Below are 19451 nucleotides of genomic sequence, written 5' to 3' on the forward strand. Positions count from 1 at the left end.
TATGTGTGATTTTTGATGTTTAAAGGGGTTGTCCACTACTTTGACAACCCCTTCTCATTCCTCATGTTTGATCCTGTTAAAATAAAAACAAAATTAGACAAACTTCCCAATCCAGCAGTGTCAGCATTTGCGTTCCCAAGGCTCATGTGAGGTTGTTGTGAACCTTGCGCCCAATCAGTGCTGGTGTTATTGTCCCCACCTTCAAACAAATCGAACATTAAGAGGAAGTCAGAGAGCATCTGCAGCCCTGGCTTGCTGTTGCTGTTCAACATGTCCGAAGGCAGCGACAGTGAAGCAGATTGAAAGCAGGGCTCGTGAGATGTAACAACCTCACATGAGCCCCGGGAATGGGAGTCTCAACACCACTAGAACAGCGCCGACACGGAAGGTGATTATGAGTGTTTTTATTTTAACGAGGTCAAACATGAGGAATGATAAGGGGTTGTCCTAGTAGTGGACAACTCCTTTAATATACAATTTTAAGTTGAAACAATTCCAACATTTTGAACATGAAAAGAGCTTCTCCCCTGTGTGACTTCTCTGATGTTTATTAAGAGTTGATTTCCATGAAAAACATTTCCCACATTAAGAACATGATGAAGGCATTCTGAAAAGGAAAAAGCTTCTCCTCTGTGTGAATTTTTTGGTGACTAAAAAGAGATGATTTCTTCACAAAACATTTTCCACATTCTAAACAGGAAAAAGGCTTCTCCCCTGTTTGAGTTCTCTGGTGCATAACAAAATCTGATTCATGGATAAAACATTTCCCACATTAAGAACATGAAAAAGGCTTCTCCCTTGTGTGAATTCTCTTATGCTTAACAAGGTTTGATTTCTGGATAAAACATTTCCCACATTCTGAACAGGAAAAAGGCTTCTCCCCTGTGTGAATTCGCTGGTGCTTAACAAAATATGATTTATCGTTAAAACATTTCCCACATTCTGAACAGAAAAAAGGCTTCTCCCCTGTGTGGGTTCTCTGGTGAGTTACAAAATTTGATTTATCGTTAAAACCTTTACCACATTCTGAACAGGAAAAAGGCTTCTCCCCTGTGTGAGTTCTCTGGTGCTTAACAAAATATGATTTATGGCTAAAACATTTTCCACATTCTGAACATGAAAAAGGCTTCTCCCTTGTGTGAATTCTCTTATGCTTAACAAGATTTGATTTCTGGTTAAAACATTTCCCACATTCTGAACAGGAAAAAGGCTTCTCCCCTGTGTGAGTTCGCTGGTGCTTAACAAAATATGATCTATTGTTAAAACATTTCCCACATTCTGAACATGAATAAGGCTTCTCACCTGTGTGAGTTATCTGGTGTATCACAAGATTACTTTTCCGATTAAAACATTTCCCACATTCTGCACAGGAAAAAGGCTTTTCCCCTGTGTGGGTTCTCTGGTGCTTAACAAAATCTGATTTATAGCTAAAACATTTCCCACATTCTGAACAGGAAAAAGGCTTCTCCCCTGTGTGAGTTCTCAGGTGCTTAACAAAATTTGATTTGTGGTTAAAACATTTCCCACATTCGAAACAGGAAAAAGGTTTCTGCCCTGTGTGAGTTCCCTGGTGCTTAACAAAATTTGATTTGTGGTTAAAACACTTCCCACATTCAGAACACGAATAAGGCTTTTCTCCTGTGTGAGTTATCTGGTGTATTACAAGATTACTTTTCCGGTTGAAACATTTCCCACATTCTGCACAGAAAAAAGGCTTCTCTCCTGTGTGAATTTTTTGGTGACTATAAAGAGATGATTTCTTCACAAAACATTTTCCACATTCTGAACAGGAAAAAGGCTTTTCCGTTGTGTGAGTTCTCTGGTGGAAAACAAAATCTGATTCATGGCTAAAACATTGCCCACATTCTGAACATGAAAAAGGCTTCTCTCTTGCGTGAATTCTCTCATGCCTAACAAGATTTGATTTCTGGCTAAAACATTTCTCACACTTGGAGCAAGAAAATCCATTTTCCGTTTTATGAATTTTTTGATATTTAAGAAACCACTTTTCAAGAGGAAAACTATTCTCATATTCTGAACGTGAAAATTGCATCTTTGCTTTAGGAGCAATTTGTTTTTTAATGCTTATTTTGTGACTTAGATTTTCCTTAGTAGTTGGTAATGAATCAGAAGTCAGGATCCATTTCAAAAGATCAGATGATGACAGCTCTTTGCTGTGAAGGGATGATGGTATATCTGGAGTAATGGCATTCACTTCAATTGTATCCTGTGGGATCTCAAGAACATCTGATTTAAAAATTGGAGATACCAGCTGTCCCTCTGATCTCCTGGTACAGTCATCTGTCAAGAATAAAACAAAATTATTTTTGAACAAAAAATATCCTTGAATTTTATATTTTTGAACATTTCTACTTAAACTCTCCATAAAAATAGCAAGTTATGTAAAAATATGGAATTATTCACCAAGACAATGACAGTTCATAGTCTAATAAGAAACTGTGAAGACCCGCGGTCTTCCATGGGCATAATACTACTCAGACAACACAGGGTAAAATAGTGTGGCAATACTTTATTGAACCAGACAATAAACACATAGGGCAGTCCCAGCAAATACCCAAGTTAGTGCAAAATTACACAGTTTCACCCTTCCTCTGGCCCGCCTGGGATAGAACAGCTGTGACTTTGGGACTTCAAGGGCCAACTACCTCAACCAGTGGCCCCACTTTTGGCAGCCCCCCACAGACAGGAGGTAGCGTCAAGCTTTGGAAGCTGACTGTCCATCAAGGTACAAGGCCAGGAGACCCGAGGGTCCCAGCCTGGTCTCCGAGAGTTTCATGGGGTCAGATGACCAGTGGGTCCCAATCTGGCTTCTCCGAATGTCTCCATGGGTTTCAGGTGACCGGAGGGTCCCACCTGGCAACCCCAAACAACATGTCCATGGGGCCAGGCAATCTCATCGTCCCAACCTGGTCTCCCCAAATGTATCCATGGGTTCTCTGATGGTGAATGGAGCAGATCCATATCCTTCCAGTCAGGGCCATGTACTCTTAGGCCGGAATCATGTAGAATCCAAATCTGTGCCTCTCTGGATGGAACCATGCTACCAAGCTGATGTCCTGAAATCTTTCTGATCTTTGATTCTCTCTTTCAATTCTGACTGCTACAGAGGCATATGTCCCTTAAATAGTTACAATTGTCCTTTAAAGTACACATCCACAGGTCAAGGATAAGGGATGATATTATTACTCAGGGCTCAGGTCTAATTGTTTGTGCATTTAATCAATTTACATAGTTGGTATAGCAGGGGGACTCTTGTAAATAATTAGCTGGCTTTAGTACAATATCTAATTAGCATATTAACAAACATTATTGTTTCCAGACCAAGAGAAGTCAACGTTCAGGTTTATACACATAATAGTATGTCCTTCTTGACCAGCCAAAGAAAAACACATACATTCACAAGTCAACACAAACACAATAGTGTACAGTTGTGCTCAAAAGTTTACATACCCGGCAGAATTTTTCCTTTCTTGGCCTTGTTTCAAAGAATATGAATGAAGCCATTTATTGTCAAACTACAGTGTTTTCTTTTTTTAAATCTTAATGACAACCAAAACATCTAAATGACCCTGATCAAAAGTTAACATACCCCAGTTCTTAATACCATGTATTGCGCCCTCTAACATCAATGACAGCTTGAAGTCTTTTGTAGCAGTTGTGGATGAGGTTCTTTATTTTCTCAGATGGTAAAGATGCCCATTCTTCTTGGCAAAAAGCCTCCAGTTCCTGTAAATTCCTGGGCTGTCTAACATGAACTGCGCGCTTGAGATCTCCCCAGAGCTCTCCAGAACCTTCACTTTGTTCTGCTCTAGCCAATGACAGGTCAACTTGGCCTTGTGTTTTGGATCATTTTCATGTTGGAACGTCCAACTACATCCCATGCGCAGAGTCCGGGCTGATCAGTGCAAATTTGCCTCCAGTATTTGCTGATAACGTGCTGCATTTATCTTTCCTTCAATTTTTACCAAGTTTCCTGTGCCTTTGTAGCTCACTCATCCCCAAAATATCAGCGATCCACCTCCGTGCTTTACATTAGGAATGGTCTTCCTTTCGTCATAGGCCTTGTTGACCTCTCTCCAAATGTAATGTTTATGGTTGTGGCCAAAAAGTTAAATTTTGTTCTCATCACTCCAAATTACCTTGTTCCAGAAGTTTTTAGGCTTGTGTGATAAAGTCACTGGTAGTGTGTCTGAAGGGAGGTATCTGTCGCTGAGACTCTTAAGATCAGTCATGTGAAAACATGCAAGTTCTCCTGCACAATCGGTGCAGAGAGGGTTAAGAGAACCACATTTACAAGGGAATGTTTTAAGTGGATAACAAAAGTGGTGGGAGGGACGTTATCCACCCTACCTCCCAATCAAGGGAGAATCTGGGCTTTAAATAGCTAGCCCTGACACTCAGGTGGGTTCAGTACCCGGGTAAACTCTGCTACAGAAAGGAGCTCACACGTACTGTGCTGAACCAGTGTGTGACTAATTGTGTGTGGCCAGACCTTGGCCCAGGATATGGACTTTGCTGCAAGTTTTGTAGTTTGTTTTGTCTCTTTAGCCGAATGGGCTGTGTTTTTCTTTATGGACTCGAGGTTAGTTTATAACTGCTAAATAAACTAACCCGAAAATTTAAAGAGACAGTATCCTGAGTTTTACCTCCGCATACAGCCGAGCTTGTTGCTAGACCACACTTGTCTCTGTGCTGTTTGGCATATTGTAGGCAAGATACTTTGTTGCATTTGCGCAGTAATGGCTTTCTTCTGGCGACTCGACCATGCAGCCCATTTTTCTTCAAGTGCCTCCTTATTGTGCATCTTGAAACAGCCACACCGCTAGTTTTCAGAGACTCCTGAATTTCAGCTGATGTTATTAGTTGGTTTTTCTTTGCATCCCGAACAATTTTTCTGGCAGTTGTGGCCGAAATTTTCACTGGCCTCCCTGACCATGGTTTGGTTTTTACAGAGCCCCTGATTTTCCATTTGTTAATCATAGCTTGAAAGCTGCTGACTGGCATTATTCCTTGGATATCTTTTTGTATCCCTTTCCTGTGTTATACAGTTCAACTACATTTTCCCGTAGATCCGTTGACAATTCTTTTGCTTTCCCCATGACTCACAATCCACAAACGTCTGTGGCTGGATGAAGGATGCAAGAGTCTGTCTGGATTCCAGAAACTCACTCAGCTTTTATGCACACCCACTGATTACAAGCAAACAGGTCACAGGTGATGATGTTACCTTTAGTAGCCATTCAAACCCATTTGTGTCAAATTCTGTGCATGTTATCAGGCCAAAATCATCAGGGTATGTGAACTTTTGATCAGGGTCATCTGGATGTTTTTGGTTGTCATTAAGATTTAAAAAAAGAAAACACAGTAGTTTGACAATAAATAGCTTTACCAAGTCAATAACCATGAGTGGAGAAAAAGTTTTTTTGTTATCATTCATATTCTCTGAACAAGGCCAAGAGTGCAAGAATTCTGCCGGGGTATGTAAATGTTTGAGCACAACTGTATGTGTCTTTGCTTAACAAATCTACATGTCTGGCTGATTAAGATTTGAAGCTGTTTCAATCACAGAAACCTCATAGGATGAACCAGTGGAGCGTGGTATTCAACTGTTTGTTCATTCTGCCCCTCAAATAAGGAATAAAAAGCCACCAAACAATGTTATGTTGGCAAAAATGATACCAATAAAAACTTCTACTCATCTCACAAAAAACAAGTCCCCACTCTGGTTCATCATCTATTAGTGGAACAACAGAGGTTTCCACATTTGCAGCTCAAAGGATCTTGAAATGCAACATGCCTTCCATAAACCAATCCACCAATATCCACTCACAAAGTCAAATCCCCCTTCGCTTCTGAGCCTTGCAGTGTACCCAAATTACATTTAGCATCCATGTATTTGGCATTACTATAGTGAGAAGATCCCACTTAACTTAGTCTCCTGGAGCACAATCTGGGCACTATGTGTTGGGGAATAAAATGGCATATTTGTAATTTTCACTCTGCAACATCCACTGCATGATAATTTCTTGAAAGTGGCTGTGGAGTCAAAATAGTCACTACTCCTGTAGATTAATTCAATGAGAGTTATAATGTCCAAAATAGAATCACTTTATGGGGATTTCTACTGCTCTGTTTTTCTGCCATTTTATTATATTAGGGCTTCTGCAAATGGTGTGTCCCATCTCCTCTGGGATCTGCTCCTGCGACGTCTGCTTCTCTCACCAGGAGCCGCCTTATTCATTCTGCAGGCGGCACAGGTTATGGAAGAGACATAGGAACCAGAAGCTCTGGGTGGCACAGGTTCTGTCCAGCCACTAAGATTAGGGTTGCTGGGACCAGTTGCACCATCCAGTCTTGCAGTATGGGTGTGTGTGCTGTCCAGCTGGAGTAACCTGCTGCCTGCTTCAGCCAATCAGAAAGCACCACACCCTACTAAAGCTCGGAGCATATTGCTGGAAGCCGCCAGATACAGCCTTGTTCTCCTCGGGTTCAGTCCTCTGTGCTCAGCTCTCGGCTTGTGTATTTGTTTCCTGTTGTGAGCCCGGCCCGTTTACTGACTACTGTTGTGTCTTCTGATTTTTCTCTGCCCTCATGGTTCTGACCCGGCTACTTGACTATTATTCTTCCCATCTCACACCACAGAACAGCAGGTAACACCGTGGTCCAAGTCTAGGGGTCTCTATGTAAGTCCAGATCCATGTAGAGGGATTAAAGGGTGATGAGCAAATCAATAAGTGGGATCTGGAAAACGGAGTAGAGAGTGGCAAATCTGTTTGTGGCAGCCATCTTTTGAGCTGCCAGGTGACCATGAACAGTGCCCTCAATACATAGTGTCTGCAAACTATTCCAGCAAGATCTGCATTCAAATAGCTAAATGTCGCTCCTTCTCTTCTTAACCCTGAAATGTGCCCAGACAGTAGTGTACAACCATATACAGGGTATTGTTGGATTCAAGAGAAGTTGGAAAATAATCTGTAAGGTCCATTTGTTTCCTATTATCCTTTGTGAAGAATTCCAAAGTTATCACCACATAAAGTGACACACGTCAGATTTAAAAAATGGGGCCTGATTAGGAAAACAAAACTGGCTGCAGGAAGGGGTTAAATCAGAGTATTTTGGGCACTAACTACTGTATTAAAAAACTGTGAGTATAGACAATAACACATCTACTGAAATGATCAAACTCAACAGTCCTCATCAGTAAAAATGAGTAACTAGTGGTGAAACCTCTCTGGGGTAATTGGAGTATGGGGCTTTCTATCAGAAGAGTTTCAAGAAGAATATTGTCGATTATTAAAGCAGAATTTGGCCAGAAAGGCTGGACCTGGTCTTTTAGGGACCATATGAACACATTCAGCAGCACAGAGGGGAGAGAAGGCAGATTCATTCAAAAAGATATCAGGATTCTAGAAAGCCAACAGCATCATTACCCTCCGCTTTCTCTAAGAGGTCCATCGTAATTTTTCTTCAAGTGATTTTCTAACTTGTCAGCACATTCTACGTACGCTGTCATTTGGCTTTGTAAATCACAGATCTGGGCAGGTAACGGTCAGCGTATTCTAATATCAGAGTGTAGGTGGATTGTTCAGGTTTCAAAGGGTTTTCAATACCCAAAGTCATTTGAAAAGTTTTGGGTGGAGGAAAATGTTGTGGTCTAGAGGCAAAATGGTGATCACACGATTGTGATACAGCAGACCCTACACCAATGATAAAGCAGCCACAGCCGGTGACTGAGAATAATCGGTGACTTCTCTACATTTAGTGGTTACTACTCACCCGGATAGTCATATATAGGAATCTCCTCTTTACACCACTCATCACCCCTCACATATGTCTCTGTAATATTAATATGGGTCAGACCTTCACCCTGAAACAAAAAAAAGTCACAGAGAGAAGAAGTCACATCAGCTCTAATCCTGCCATCTCCACCGTTCTCATTGCACAAGTATAAAACATAAAATACTGGTGGATAAAACAAGACTGAGCACAAGACCTTCACAGCCGTCTACACATCATAGGGGACATCTCATGACACCTTCTCTCCATCTACCTGATGATCCTGAGGAACATTGGGGTCTTCTTGTTTACAGTCCTGTGGAAGAAGAGGACGGGGACATCTCTCTGGTGTTGTCCTCTTACTGGATAGATCTGGAGGAAACACATACAGGGGCTGAATTCATTCTTTACATACAGATAATTATAGACCGTGTGTATTTAGTCCTGTCTATTACCTGGTGATGTGAGGGGCTGGGGAACCTCCATCATGACACCCTTGTACAGATCTTTATAATAAATAAAAGGACACAACCAGGACATCAACATAGTTAAGGAAGGGCCTTCTACTCCATATGCAAATTTAAACCAAAAAATAATGAGTCCAAATAAGAACACCAAGAATATCCATGCTAGTGTGCAAAATGCAATTCCGTTTAATAATCGGTTACATTGTGGACAGCTTATACAAATCTTGGAGGCAATAACGGGATAAACAAAGGACTGAGCAGAGAGGCAAGGTAGGGGAAAAGAATAACACGAAGGCAACAGAGGGAAGATAAAGTGCATCTGGTACAGTTAAGGTCCTTTTGCAAAGTAACAAAATTGGGTCCCAGTATTATGACAAGGTATATAACAAGGGTATAAGAATCCGCTCCTATATTCCTCTCTAAAGTGCTAACAGGTCCCCAAATGTAAATTATTGCTCACCCATAGTGTATCCAGGAGTTGTGCTGTCCCTCCGTGTCAAAGTGCAGGCCCAACACATGTTTCGCTAGATGCTGCTTCCGGGGGCATGTGGAGAGGAGTGTGCAAAGGGGGAGTTTTATAGGAGCGCCTCTGATGCTTAATTGGCATCACCGGCGCATGTGGGCTGTGTCAGGCCGGCAGAGGAACAGTGAGGGGGCGTTTTCGAGAGGCCACAGGTCAGGAAGAATGACATCCTGTGACGCCAGAGACACATGACCAACCGTCCACATGCTCATTCCCGGCCCCAGAGAACCTATGCGTGCTGCCAAGTCGGCCATCTTTGCTCAGGGCAAGCTAAGGGCAAAATCAGCTCTTCCCACCAATAAAAACGCTAGAAGTGGTCACATGACCGTAACATCATCAAAGAGGAAGAGACAAGGTAAACAAATCCGCCATCTTGGCTCAGGGCAAACTAAGGGCAAAAATCAGCTACAGGCCACCCACCAATAGAAATGCTAGAAATGGTCACGTGACTGTAACATCATCAAGGGGGCAGAGACGAGGTAAACAAAGGAAGGAAGAGTACCTGGTGATGTGAGGGGCTGGGGAACCTCCATCATGACGTCCTTGTACAGATCTGTGTGTCCTTCTAAATACTCCCACTCCTCCATGGAGAAATAAACGGCAACATGCTGACACCTTATAGGAACCTGACACATACAATGATAACGTCACCCCCCTTTCCCTTCATAGCATTACTGTATAATATCCCAGCATTCCCAGCAGTATTACCTCTCCAGTCAGCAGCTCAATCATCTTGTAGGTGAGTTCTAGGATCTTCTGGTCATTGATGTCCTCATGCATCAGAGGGTGAGGTAGAGGCCCTGTCATTGGGCTCAGGGGTCTTCCCAATCCTTCAGACACAGGGTCCTGACAGCGCTCACTAGAGGTCTTCTTCACTACTGTGTAATCCTGGTTATGTAGAGACACATTAATAAATCTCACTACAGACATTTCCAGAGTCCTCACCTCTCCAGTTCTGTCCATCTGTTATTCCCATAGATAAGAATGATGTAATGTGACGTCATCAGAATCTCTCACCTCTCCAGTAATCCGGAAGAGGATCTCTAGGGTGAGGTGTAATATCCTCTCCGCCATCTTGTCTCTGTCCATATCCATCCTTGATGGGTAAATCAGGAAGATTCTCTTATGTAGAAGATCTTCACTGAGAGGATCTGATATTGTAGAGACCTGAATGAGAAGAAGATGAGCCGATGTAACATCATAAAAATCCTGTGTAATAATACAATTACTGGAGATAATAAGGGAAACATATGAGGAGATTTATTATTTTACAGTATTTAGTTTTCTTCTTTACATCTAGTAATAAAACCTAAATATTTTAGGACACAGACAACAAGTAATTTCTTCCTTGGAGTCTGTAGCTGAATACCTTTCTCATAGACTCATCTTCCTTATTGCTAATTCTCGTCTCATTTACTGACACTGGAATCGGCATTAGTAATACTGCAACAGATATTCATTACACGTGACATGAGAAATAACTACTTCATGATGAGGACGACATCTTCATCTTTTACTAAGGCTCTAGAAACATATTTGGCCAGAGTCCATCACTGACTACATCTCCACCGGCCGTCTATATGAATGTTTCCCGTCTTCCCCATTTTTGAAAACATTAACCCCTTAAAGACCCTGGGATTTTCTGTTTTTGCATCTTTGTTTTTTTCTCCTTGTTCCCAGAGCCATAGCGTTTTTATTTTTTGGTCAATATGGCCGTGTGAGGGCTTAATTTTTGTGGGACGAGTTGTACTTTTGAACAACATTACTGGTTTTACCATATCGTGTACGAGAAAATGGGGAAAAAATTCCAAGTGCAGTGAAATTGCAAAAAAAGTGCAATACCGCAGATTTTTATTTTTAATTTTTTTTACCACGTTCACTGAATGCTAAAACTGACCTGCCACTCTTATTCTCCAGGTCATTACGAGTTCGTAGATACCAAACATGTATAGGTTCTTTTTTATTTAAGTGGTGAAAAAAAAATCCAAAATTTGCTAAAAAAAAAAAAAAAATGGCGCCATTTTCCAAGACCCATAGCGTCTCCATTTTTCAGGATCTGGGGCCAGATGAGAGCTTATTTTTTGCATGTCGAGCTGACATTTTTATTGATACCATTTTGGGGTAGATCCGATGTTTTGATCGCCCGTTATTGCATTTTATTGCAATGTTGTGGCGACCAAAAAATGTAATTCTGATGTTTAGTACTTTTTTCTCGTTACGCCGTTTACCGTTTGGATTAATTCTTTTTTTATATTCATAGTTCGGGCGATTCTGAACGCGGTGATACCAAAAATGTGTATGTGTTTTTTTTCTATTATTTTATTTTGAATGGGACGAAAGGGGGGTGATTTAAACTTTTACATTTTTTTTATTTTTTTAAAAAACATTTTTTTTTTTTACACTTTTTGCTTGCTTCTATAGTCTCCATAGCAGACTAGAAGCAGCAACTATCCGATCGCCTCTGCTACATAGAGGTGATGATAAGATCATCTCTATGTAGCAGAAATGCTCCTGTGCTATGAGCGCCGACCACTAGGTGGTGCTCATAGCGATCATTACAGACCCAGGGTTGTCATGCCCACCCATCAGTGACCCGCGATCAGTGCCGGAGCCCTCACTGAACCGGAGGTGATGGCCTGGTGCGTACTATTACGCCCCAGGCTTTAAAGGGGTTAAACATTTGTTTTAAAAAAAATAAAAAATTTTGGGCATCAGGACATAGATGTACACCACAATGATGGCACAGGTGCGGCTGCAACAAAACCCCTGGCAGTTTAACCATTTTCTGCTGTCAAAAACAAACATGGCATCTAAGAAGGTTTGACAGAGTTCAGCTGAATGCCCCTCTTTCCCCAAGTACTCGATAGTATGGGGCTGCCCAGTTACTACCATAGTTAAATGCCTAATAATGGTGTCTGGGCCTGAAATGTATGAAATTCTATTAGGCCGGGGCCAGAGACAACGTCCAATAAGTTACCTTTTAACCTCCCAGTACACATTAGATTAGAGTTGCATGAAAGCACTGATTTTGGGGGTTTACTCAACTATATAATGTATTTGGGGACCTCCCGACAGATGATGTCAGGGCAGAGAAGGATCTGGCATCCTGAATTTCAGAGGCTAATCCGTTTGTTCTTCCTGTAGATAATCCTCCGCTAGAGGAGTCTGGAGACGACCCTCATACAGATCACAGGAAAGCTGGAATATTTGTGTGTATGGGGGAGTCAGGAGAGATAGCCGTCTGCCAAATGACCATTCAGCCAACACTTATCTCATGTATATGGGGTCGTTAGTATTACACTGACTGGCAGGGATAATATACCGCACTATAGTAGTACAGTGTGAGAGCAGGAGTTATACTTTATCTATCCTGACTCCATTTTGATTTTTGTAAGTGTATCTTCTGCTTACTAAAATGGAGTTTGAGTCAGTATGTGTGTGTGAGATAAGATGTCCCTCAGGAATGTCTTTGTCTAGAGACCAGAGAAAACATAAGGAAGAAACGAAAGTCAGAAAGCTGGGTGTCAGTAGTGTTAACTTAGCCAATTAGATGTATGTATGCTAATGCCAGCACATATTTAGAGATAAGCTGAGCAAATTATATTGTTTAAAGTATGAATACTAATAACCTATATAAACCTGGACCAGAGCATGTAAAAGTAGATCTAGCCTGATGCTCAAATGTATCAGTCGTAGTTCTGCCGTGCACGTATTTGAATTTTACAATTTAATTTGGAACAGGCACAACGTCTCAGAACGCCTCACGTTATGTGGCGAAAACAAAACCTGGCGCAATGAACAGGGACCCACTAATGCAAAAGACTGCTGACCCAACCAATTTGATGGAACCCAGACAGACAGATATCCGGGACTGCTGCAGCAATTGGTAAGAAGCATTATTCTTACACTACCTGAATTTATCCCTCTGTTTTCATGGGTTGCAGTACGCGTTGGGTAAGTAGTCACAGGTCATTTGATCTGTTCATAGTAAGTGGGTCCATTATTGTTAGACAAAGAACCCTGATGAGACCTTGTGTACTGTGTTGAATTCTTGTGCTGTATGTTGTATGGGGAGTGTGGATTTGGTGTTTCACTGGTCATCTGTACATGCAGTTGGATTGTAGTGATTAGTTGATTGTACCCGGTGGAGCAGATTGTTGGTTGTTACAGCAGCCTCTTGTATTGCTAAGGAAACCCATATGGTTCAGGCTCCTAGACGTAGGGGCTGATGGTTGTCATCTGATTATAAGTCAGGCATGGCGTGACAGAGTAGGAGACCATAGTGAAAGGTAAGAGTCCCCACTGGTTTTTCTCTCTAGTCCTGTATTCCTGTTTCTTTTTTAAGAAACAGAACATGGGTATTAATCTGTTTAGTAAGAAACAGATTGAGCATGGTAGAGGTGCTGTATAGAGTATACAATCCATAGTGAAAGGTATGACTTCTCACTGGTTTGTGTCTACTCATGTATTCCTGTTTTTAAAGAAACAGAAAGAAAGAAAAGAAATTTGTGCAGAAAATGCATAGGTTTTGTTTAGTGTGTGGTTATCCACCGGGTGGCAGATTTGATGAAGGTTTCTTGAAAGTGTTGGAGGAACAGCAAGGTTTTTTAAATGATCTTGGTTTACTAAAACAGACTGAGATATGGTGGAAAAACTCTAAATCTGTAAATAGAGGCGATTGGAGGAAGAAAAACGTGATGATAAGTTTTTGTATTTTGAAGTATGTAACAAAGATGGCGTTCATTCCCCTGCCCCTCCCAGTTTGACTCCACCCCCATACATTGTCCCTGAAGGATGGACATGTTGTGTATATAGGAATCAGAATCCAGATTGGGTGGAGACCTGTTGTGTATGTTGTGCCCACTGTTGGCACATAGGAACCATTAAACCCCCTACTACTAAAACAGTATTGCACCCTTTTTGTTAACGCCCCACAAACCATTTGCATAGTGTGCCCCCCTTGGCCAGAGCCCCATGTGCAATCCCCCCATAAGTCTTGGTCAGGCCCCCACTGAATATTATGCCTGCACTGGATGGGACCAACGCCCTTTCAGACCCTGCCCTCCAGAAGCTCCCCTAACACAACCCAAATGGATACAGTAGTTATACGTCAGCCTTTTGCAGCCATGAAAGACTCACTAGGACAATTAGTCAGGGTGGTCAGCTCACCCTAACCCCGCTCGCAGCTCTCGCCCAGACTGCTACCACCAAACCTCACACCCCAGTCTAGAGCCCCAGGAGTGTGTGGCGTCACTGGAATCCTACTGAAATGCTGGCCATGATGAGTAGAATGACAGACCCTGAAATGTTTCCCATGCCATTTGTTAGAGAAAGTAGAGAAAATTAGAAATGCTTTCTCCTGTTAGTAGAAAAATATTATACCTGGCTCTGGAAGATGGCAGTACTTAGTATATGAGAACATGTCTAAGGTTCACACCCGTTTACTGTCCTGTGCCTCTGTTGAAAGTTTAAAGCCCATGATTAAAGAGCCACAAATAGTGTCCTGCCCGGAGTACCTGTCTATGTCCCCAGCCGTAATACTCCAAATAGCCAAGGGTGTGGTAGCAACAAATGCACTTAATAACAAGGCAAAAACCTGGTCCAGAGCCCCTATTATGTACAACCAGTCCTGGCAAGGACAAAGAAATTTCACGTTCTAATTGTGCGAAGCCTAAATACACACAGAAACTGCAGCTGTGCTAGACTAATGATAACCCCCCCTCCTTCCCCTTCTCCAGTCTCTTCAGGGAGGGGGGACAGTCAGTGTCTCACTAAGAATCTATTTCTGCTGTATCAGTCTGCAGGAATTTCTTTTAACTTTCTCTTACTGCTTGACATCTCAGACTTTAATGTGCCCTTCTCATGCCTGATAACATCACCATTCATGTTTCACTACTCTGAATCCAGCCACCTTGTTGCCTCTGGAGGTAGGGAGAGGGGTAGTAGTGATAATGTGGGTGATCTGCTTATTAAGACACAAGAGGAACATGACTGTTTACAAATAATGTCCCACGGGGGGGGGTTTCAGTCATGTTACCGATGTCCCACTACATAACCCAGACCATGAGAGCTTTGTGGATGGATCGCAGTATGGTGTTGATGGCCGGTTCTACACTGGACATGCTGCCGTTTCCTTTCATGAAACCATAGAAGCAGAGCAGCTTCCTCCACACATGTCCAGCCAGAAAGCTGAGCTCCGTGCCCTTGAAGAAGCCTGCAGACATGCTAAAGATCAGACTGCTACGATTTATACAGCCAGCCGCTATGCTTTCATGACTATGGACCTATATGGAGAGCTGGATCTTAAGAAAGTAAGTCTATCAAGAATGATAAACCTGTCCAACTCCTGATGGAGGACCTACCTTTACCAGAGAAAGTTGCCATGGTGAAAGTCAAAGGTCATGCAAAGGATAACTCAACTACAGCTAAAGGCAACCACCTGCCCGACCAGGCTGCAAACTCTGCAGTTTACCAACAAAGAGACAACCCTGCCAGGGTGACAGCTGCACAGGTGTACTCAGCCACAGAACCACCGGTGGCCTACGACAACAACAGGCTGGTGTTAAAGAATTGGCCAGATGGCAAGAGAAGGGAGCCGTGCAGTTACCAGAAGGACTGTGGCACGTGGGGGACAAAGGTTGGCTTCCCTGAGTTCTGTATCCTATGATGGCTCAAGCTACCCACGACAATACCCACCAGTCAAAAACTGCCATGAGAGACCTCGTCCACTCCAGAAATCAAATAGAAAAAACTTTGGCAGTCCAATGATGATACTTTTTAAAATACTTTTTTGAAGAACCCCATATAGAAAAGCAGGGTATATGTCTAAATAAATATATAAAGAATAAAGAAATCAAAATCTTATGAAAATACAAACATTTCATAGACATTTTTTGCCGAGTTAAGACAACTTAAAGACATAGGATATACTCTAATGTGAACATTATTATACTTCATCAGGGTTACTTCATACATGATGTAATTTCATATTGTCAATTATATAAGATCAGGCAATTTAATAAGAGTAATATAAATTCATAGAGTGGTGATACCAAAACAACTTATTCATAGGAATATATATTCCATGGGAATTGTGCCTAAATGGTGAGCACCTAATTGTTAAGGAATAAGAATAAAACAAAGAATGAATACCTAGTATGCTGGAAAAAAGGCTTAGTGGAAATCAGGACGAGGGGCCTAGTAGTCAGAAAGGATCCTGTAATGCCCTGGCATAAAGCAGAGTATAAAGAAGGTCACGAATCTGTAACTGCAAAATAATAGATTTGCTGGATCTAATGGATCAGAGAGTTCCATGTCATAACAGCAATATACATATGAACACACATACCTGCTGCGTGGGGTGAATATGGGGTGGCTGTGGAAATGAGCGGTGTTTGTAGGTGCCAAGGGGAGGATAATGCTCCTCAAATACCCTGTGGTGCCATTGGTGGTTTAGTGAGTGATCGAGTGCGCGCTGTCTCTGGACGTGTCAGGGAGCTTCCAGTCCAGAGCACTCTGAAGTCTGGCTGTTGGAAAGCACGCCGGTGGAGCACAATGCTGAAGACTTCCGGACATGTGCAGTAAAGCTACTAGTCATGCGCACTAAGATATCCACTATTGGAGCGCACACTGCAGTGGAATGCACTATAAGGAGCTTCCTGGCTTGCGCAGAATCGCTGTCAGCATGGACTAGGCAATTAGCGAAGCAAGGATAGCAATATAGTAATCAGTGGGCAAAAAATATTATTTTAGTGCAATCTATGTTACTATTTAATGCACTACGTGAGTAGAATTAATGAGTGACCTGTAAAATAAGCAGGAAGAAGGGAAAAATCAGAGACTCATTTACATAAAAATTTATAAGATCATATGAAAATAGAGATATAACTTTTAAATGATTCCATACTGGAAACAAATTCAAAGAAAGAACATCAATATTGTAACTCATACTGGATTACTTAGTGCGCATGTCACTCATACTCTCAAAGTCCATTCGATGAGGGCCACATACTCCTTGCTGTGGCACTGCATCTTTAGCTCTCCATAGGAGAACTGGTGTCCCTGTTTGGTGACACTGTAGCTTCCTCTCTAGTATAGACAATTTTTTGTTTAAATCCTGCTTGTCCAAGATAAGGAATCCTTCCTTAACTTAATCCCCTTTAATTAGACCTTCTGGCTAGAGACTAGTGAACATTTCAATGTTCGCCGAATATTTAGACATTCGCCAAATTTATTGGTCGAATGTTCGTCGACCATTACCAAGCACCATAGGATTCAAAGGGGGGACGAAAAAAAAAGCATATGCAACACCTTTAAATGGGCATAAAAAGCTGCCAAAACACATCAAATAAGGGGTAGACACCAGGAAAGTGCCATGAATTGACCCAGAGTACAAGTACTATAATTATTATCAGTATTACAGCGACATTTAATCCATTGTGCGTTACATGTGAAAAGGGGTCACCGACTGGTACAAGAGGAGAGAGGACCCTGCCGGTGAGGGCGCAAAAACAATGTACAAGGGATGGGTGAGGGTACAGTAGGTCAGGGTACAGCTAGTCGTGCAGTGGTATGCTGGAGCGAGGGTTACCGCAGATTGTACGCTTGTCACAAGAAGTGGGTCTTCAGCTTCCTTTTCAAGGTTTCCACGGTAAGCGACAGTCTGATGTGTTGGGGTACAGAGTTACACAGTAGGTGAGATGCACAGGACAAATCTTGTATGCAATTGTGACAAGAAGAGATAAGAGGGAGGTAGAGAAGATCTTGAAGGATGGGAGGTTGTGTGCATGTAATTAGTACAGGGAAATATATGGGCTCCTGTCAGGTATATATTATTGGAGGCAGGAGAATGTATGGGCTCCTGTCAGGTATATATTGTTGGAGGCAGCAGAATGTATGGGCTCCTGTCAGGTATATATTATTGGAGGCAGGAGAATGTATGGGCTCCTGTCAGGTATATATTATTGGAGGCAGGAGAATCTATGGGCTCCTGTCAGGTATATATTGTTGGAGGCAGCAGAATGTATGGGCTCCTGTCAGGTATATATTATTGGAGGCAGGAGAATGTATGGGCTCCTGTCAGGTATATATTATTGGAGGCAGGAGAACCTATGGGTTCCTGCTAGGTATATATTATTGGAGGCCGCAGAATCTATGATCTCTTCCCAGGTATATGTTAATGAAGCTAGCAGAATGTAGCCTGCAATGTATGGTCTCCTTCCAGGTCTTGACTGCAGCCCATGCATTCTAGCCGTTTCACTGTTAAAGACACTATAATGTAAGGGCTCCTGGTGGTATATAATAGTGAAGTCATCACAATATATTGGCTCCTGCCAGGTATACAATAGAACATCAGAATCAGGGCCGTAACGTACCCGGCGGACATGGGGCCCGCCGGTGCCAGCCCCTATTTCAGCTGAATGTGCATCCTAGAACACATATTCAGGTGAAGTGTATTGCAGCGCAAACACTTGCAAAATCCGTGCTCCGCAATACATGCTGCTGGCTAATCAGAGGCGACCGGGGGTGCATTGCAGTGATGTTATGTGCTCCTGTCAAAATCAACCAAAATCAGCTGCCAGTTTCAGATGTGGACGCCGCACAGCATGGTGAGTGCTAGGAAGGTGAGTAGGAGCGTTTATTGTTTTTTTCTGTGTATTGACCAACAGCGGGGCCATATATCAGGATGGGGGCCCAGGGTGAGGGCCATATACCAGGATGGGGGACATATACCAGGATGAGGGCCATATACCAAGATGAGGGCCATACACCAGGATGGAGAATATATACCAGGATGAGGGCCATATACCAGGATGGGGTCCTGGATGAGGGCCACATACCAGGATGGGGAACATATTTTAGAATGGGTTGTGCATTATACTATACAGAGGACTATAGGCTGTGCATTATACTACATGCATGACTATAGGGTGTGCATTATACTGTATGGTGGATTATTGAGGGTGCATTATACTATATGGAGGAGTATAGGGAGTGCATTATACAATAGGGAGGACTATGGGCTGTGCATTATACTGTATGGAGTACTATGGGGTTCATTATAGTGTATGGAGGAGTATGGGGAGTGCATTACTATAAGTAGGAGCATAATACTGTAGGGGGGATTATGGGGCACTATGACTTCTGTGTTCACCTCTGGGGAGTGTAATGCTTAGCTTTTTTTTCTATACAGTAAAGAACAGCATCAGAATGGGGGATATATACAGTATATACCAGTATGGGGCTCTAAGATAAGGGACCATGATGAGGGACATACAGTACAGACCAAAAGTTTGGACACACCTTCTCATTTAAAGATTTTTCAGTATTTTCATGACTATGAAAATTGTACATTCACACTGAAGGCATCAAAACTATGAATTAACACATGTGGAATTATATACTTACCAAAAAAGTGTGAAACAACTGAAAATATGTCTTATATTCTAGGGTCTTCACAGTAGCCACCTTTTGCTTTGATGACTGCTTTGCACACTCTTGGCATTCTCTTGATGAGCTTCAAGAGGTAGTCACCGGAAATGGTCTTCCAACAATCTTGAAGGAGTTCCCAGAGATGCTTAGCACTTGTTGGCCCTTTTGCCTTCACTCTGCGGTCCAGCTCACCCCAAACCATCTCGATTGGGTTCAGGTCTGTTGACTGTGGA

At 42.3% G+C, this 19451-nt stretch overlaps 2 protein-coding genes across 2 annotated transcripts; both read right to left on the reverse strand.

Annotated features, from left to right (window-relative positions):
- Positions 1–223: 223 nt before the first annotated feature.
- LOC141192242 (uncharacterized) lies at positions 224–8480 on the reverse strand. The gene is made up of 4 exons (XM_073661736.1): positions 8253–8480; positions 8072–8169; positions 7798–7888; positions 224–2301 (listed from the first exon to the last, which is right to left on the reverse strand). The coding sequence occupies exons 1-4, from the start codon at positions 8341–8343 to the stop codon at positions 773–775; spliced, it is 1809 nt and encodes a 602-aa protein (XP_073517837.1). The 5' UTR covers positions 8344–8480; the 3' UTR covers positions 224–772.
- A 738-nt stretch (positions 8481–9218) lies between these two features.
- LOC141192287 (gastrula zinc finger protein XlCGF66.1-like) lies at positions 9219–19444 on the reverse strand. The gene is made up of 4 exons (XM_073661781.1): positions 19195–19444; positions 9805–9954; positions 9496–9675; positions 9219–9413 (listed from the first exon to the last, which is right to left on the reverse strand). The coding sequence occupies exons 2-4, from the start codon at positions 9880–9882 to the stop codon at positions 9219–9221; spliced, it is 453 nt and encodes a 150-aa protein (XP_073517882.1). The 5' UTR covers positions 9883–9954; positions 19195–19444.
- Between the last annotated feature and the right edge of the window lie 7 nt (positions 19445–19451).

This window comes from Phyllobates terribilis, unplaced genomic scaffold (assembly GCF_046119375.1).
Source record: "Phyllobates terribilis strain yellow unplaced genomic scaffold, ASM4611937v1 Scaffold_56__1_contigs__length_8794411, whole genome shotgun sequence".
Lineage (NCBI taxonomy): Eukaryota > Metazoa > Chordata > Amphibia > Anura > Dendrobatidae > Phyllobates > Phyllobates terribilis.

Excerpts from the sequence above, each read along its gene's own strand:
- LOC141192242 (XM_073661736.1), bottom strand. The coding sequence starts at position 8,343 with ATGTTGATGTCCTGGTTGTGTCCTTTTATTTATTATAAAGATCTGTAC. Across the intron at positions 7,889-8,071 it reads ATGTTCCTCAGGATCATCAG|GGTGAAGGTCTGACCCATAT; the intron begins GTAGATGGAGAG and ends TTTTTGTTTCAG. Across the intron at positions 2,302-7,797 it reads TCCTATATATGACTATCCGG|ATGACTGTACCAGGAGATCA; the intron begins GTGAGTAGTAAC and ends TATTCTTGACAG.
- LOC141192287 (XM_073661781.1), bottom strand. The coding sequence starts at position 9,882 with ATGGATATGGACAGAGACAAGATGGCGGAGAGGATATTACACCTCACC. Across the intron at positions 9,676-9,804 it reads TCTTCCGGATTACTGGAGAG|GATTACACAGTAGTGAAGAA; the intron begins GTGAGAGATTCT and ends CTACATAACCAG. Across the intron at positions 9,414-9,495 it reads TTGAGCTGCTGACTGGAGAG|GTTCCTATAAGGTGTCAGCA; the intron begins GTAATACTGCTG and ends TGTATGTGTCAG.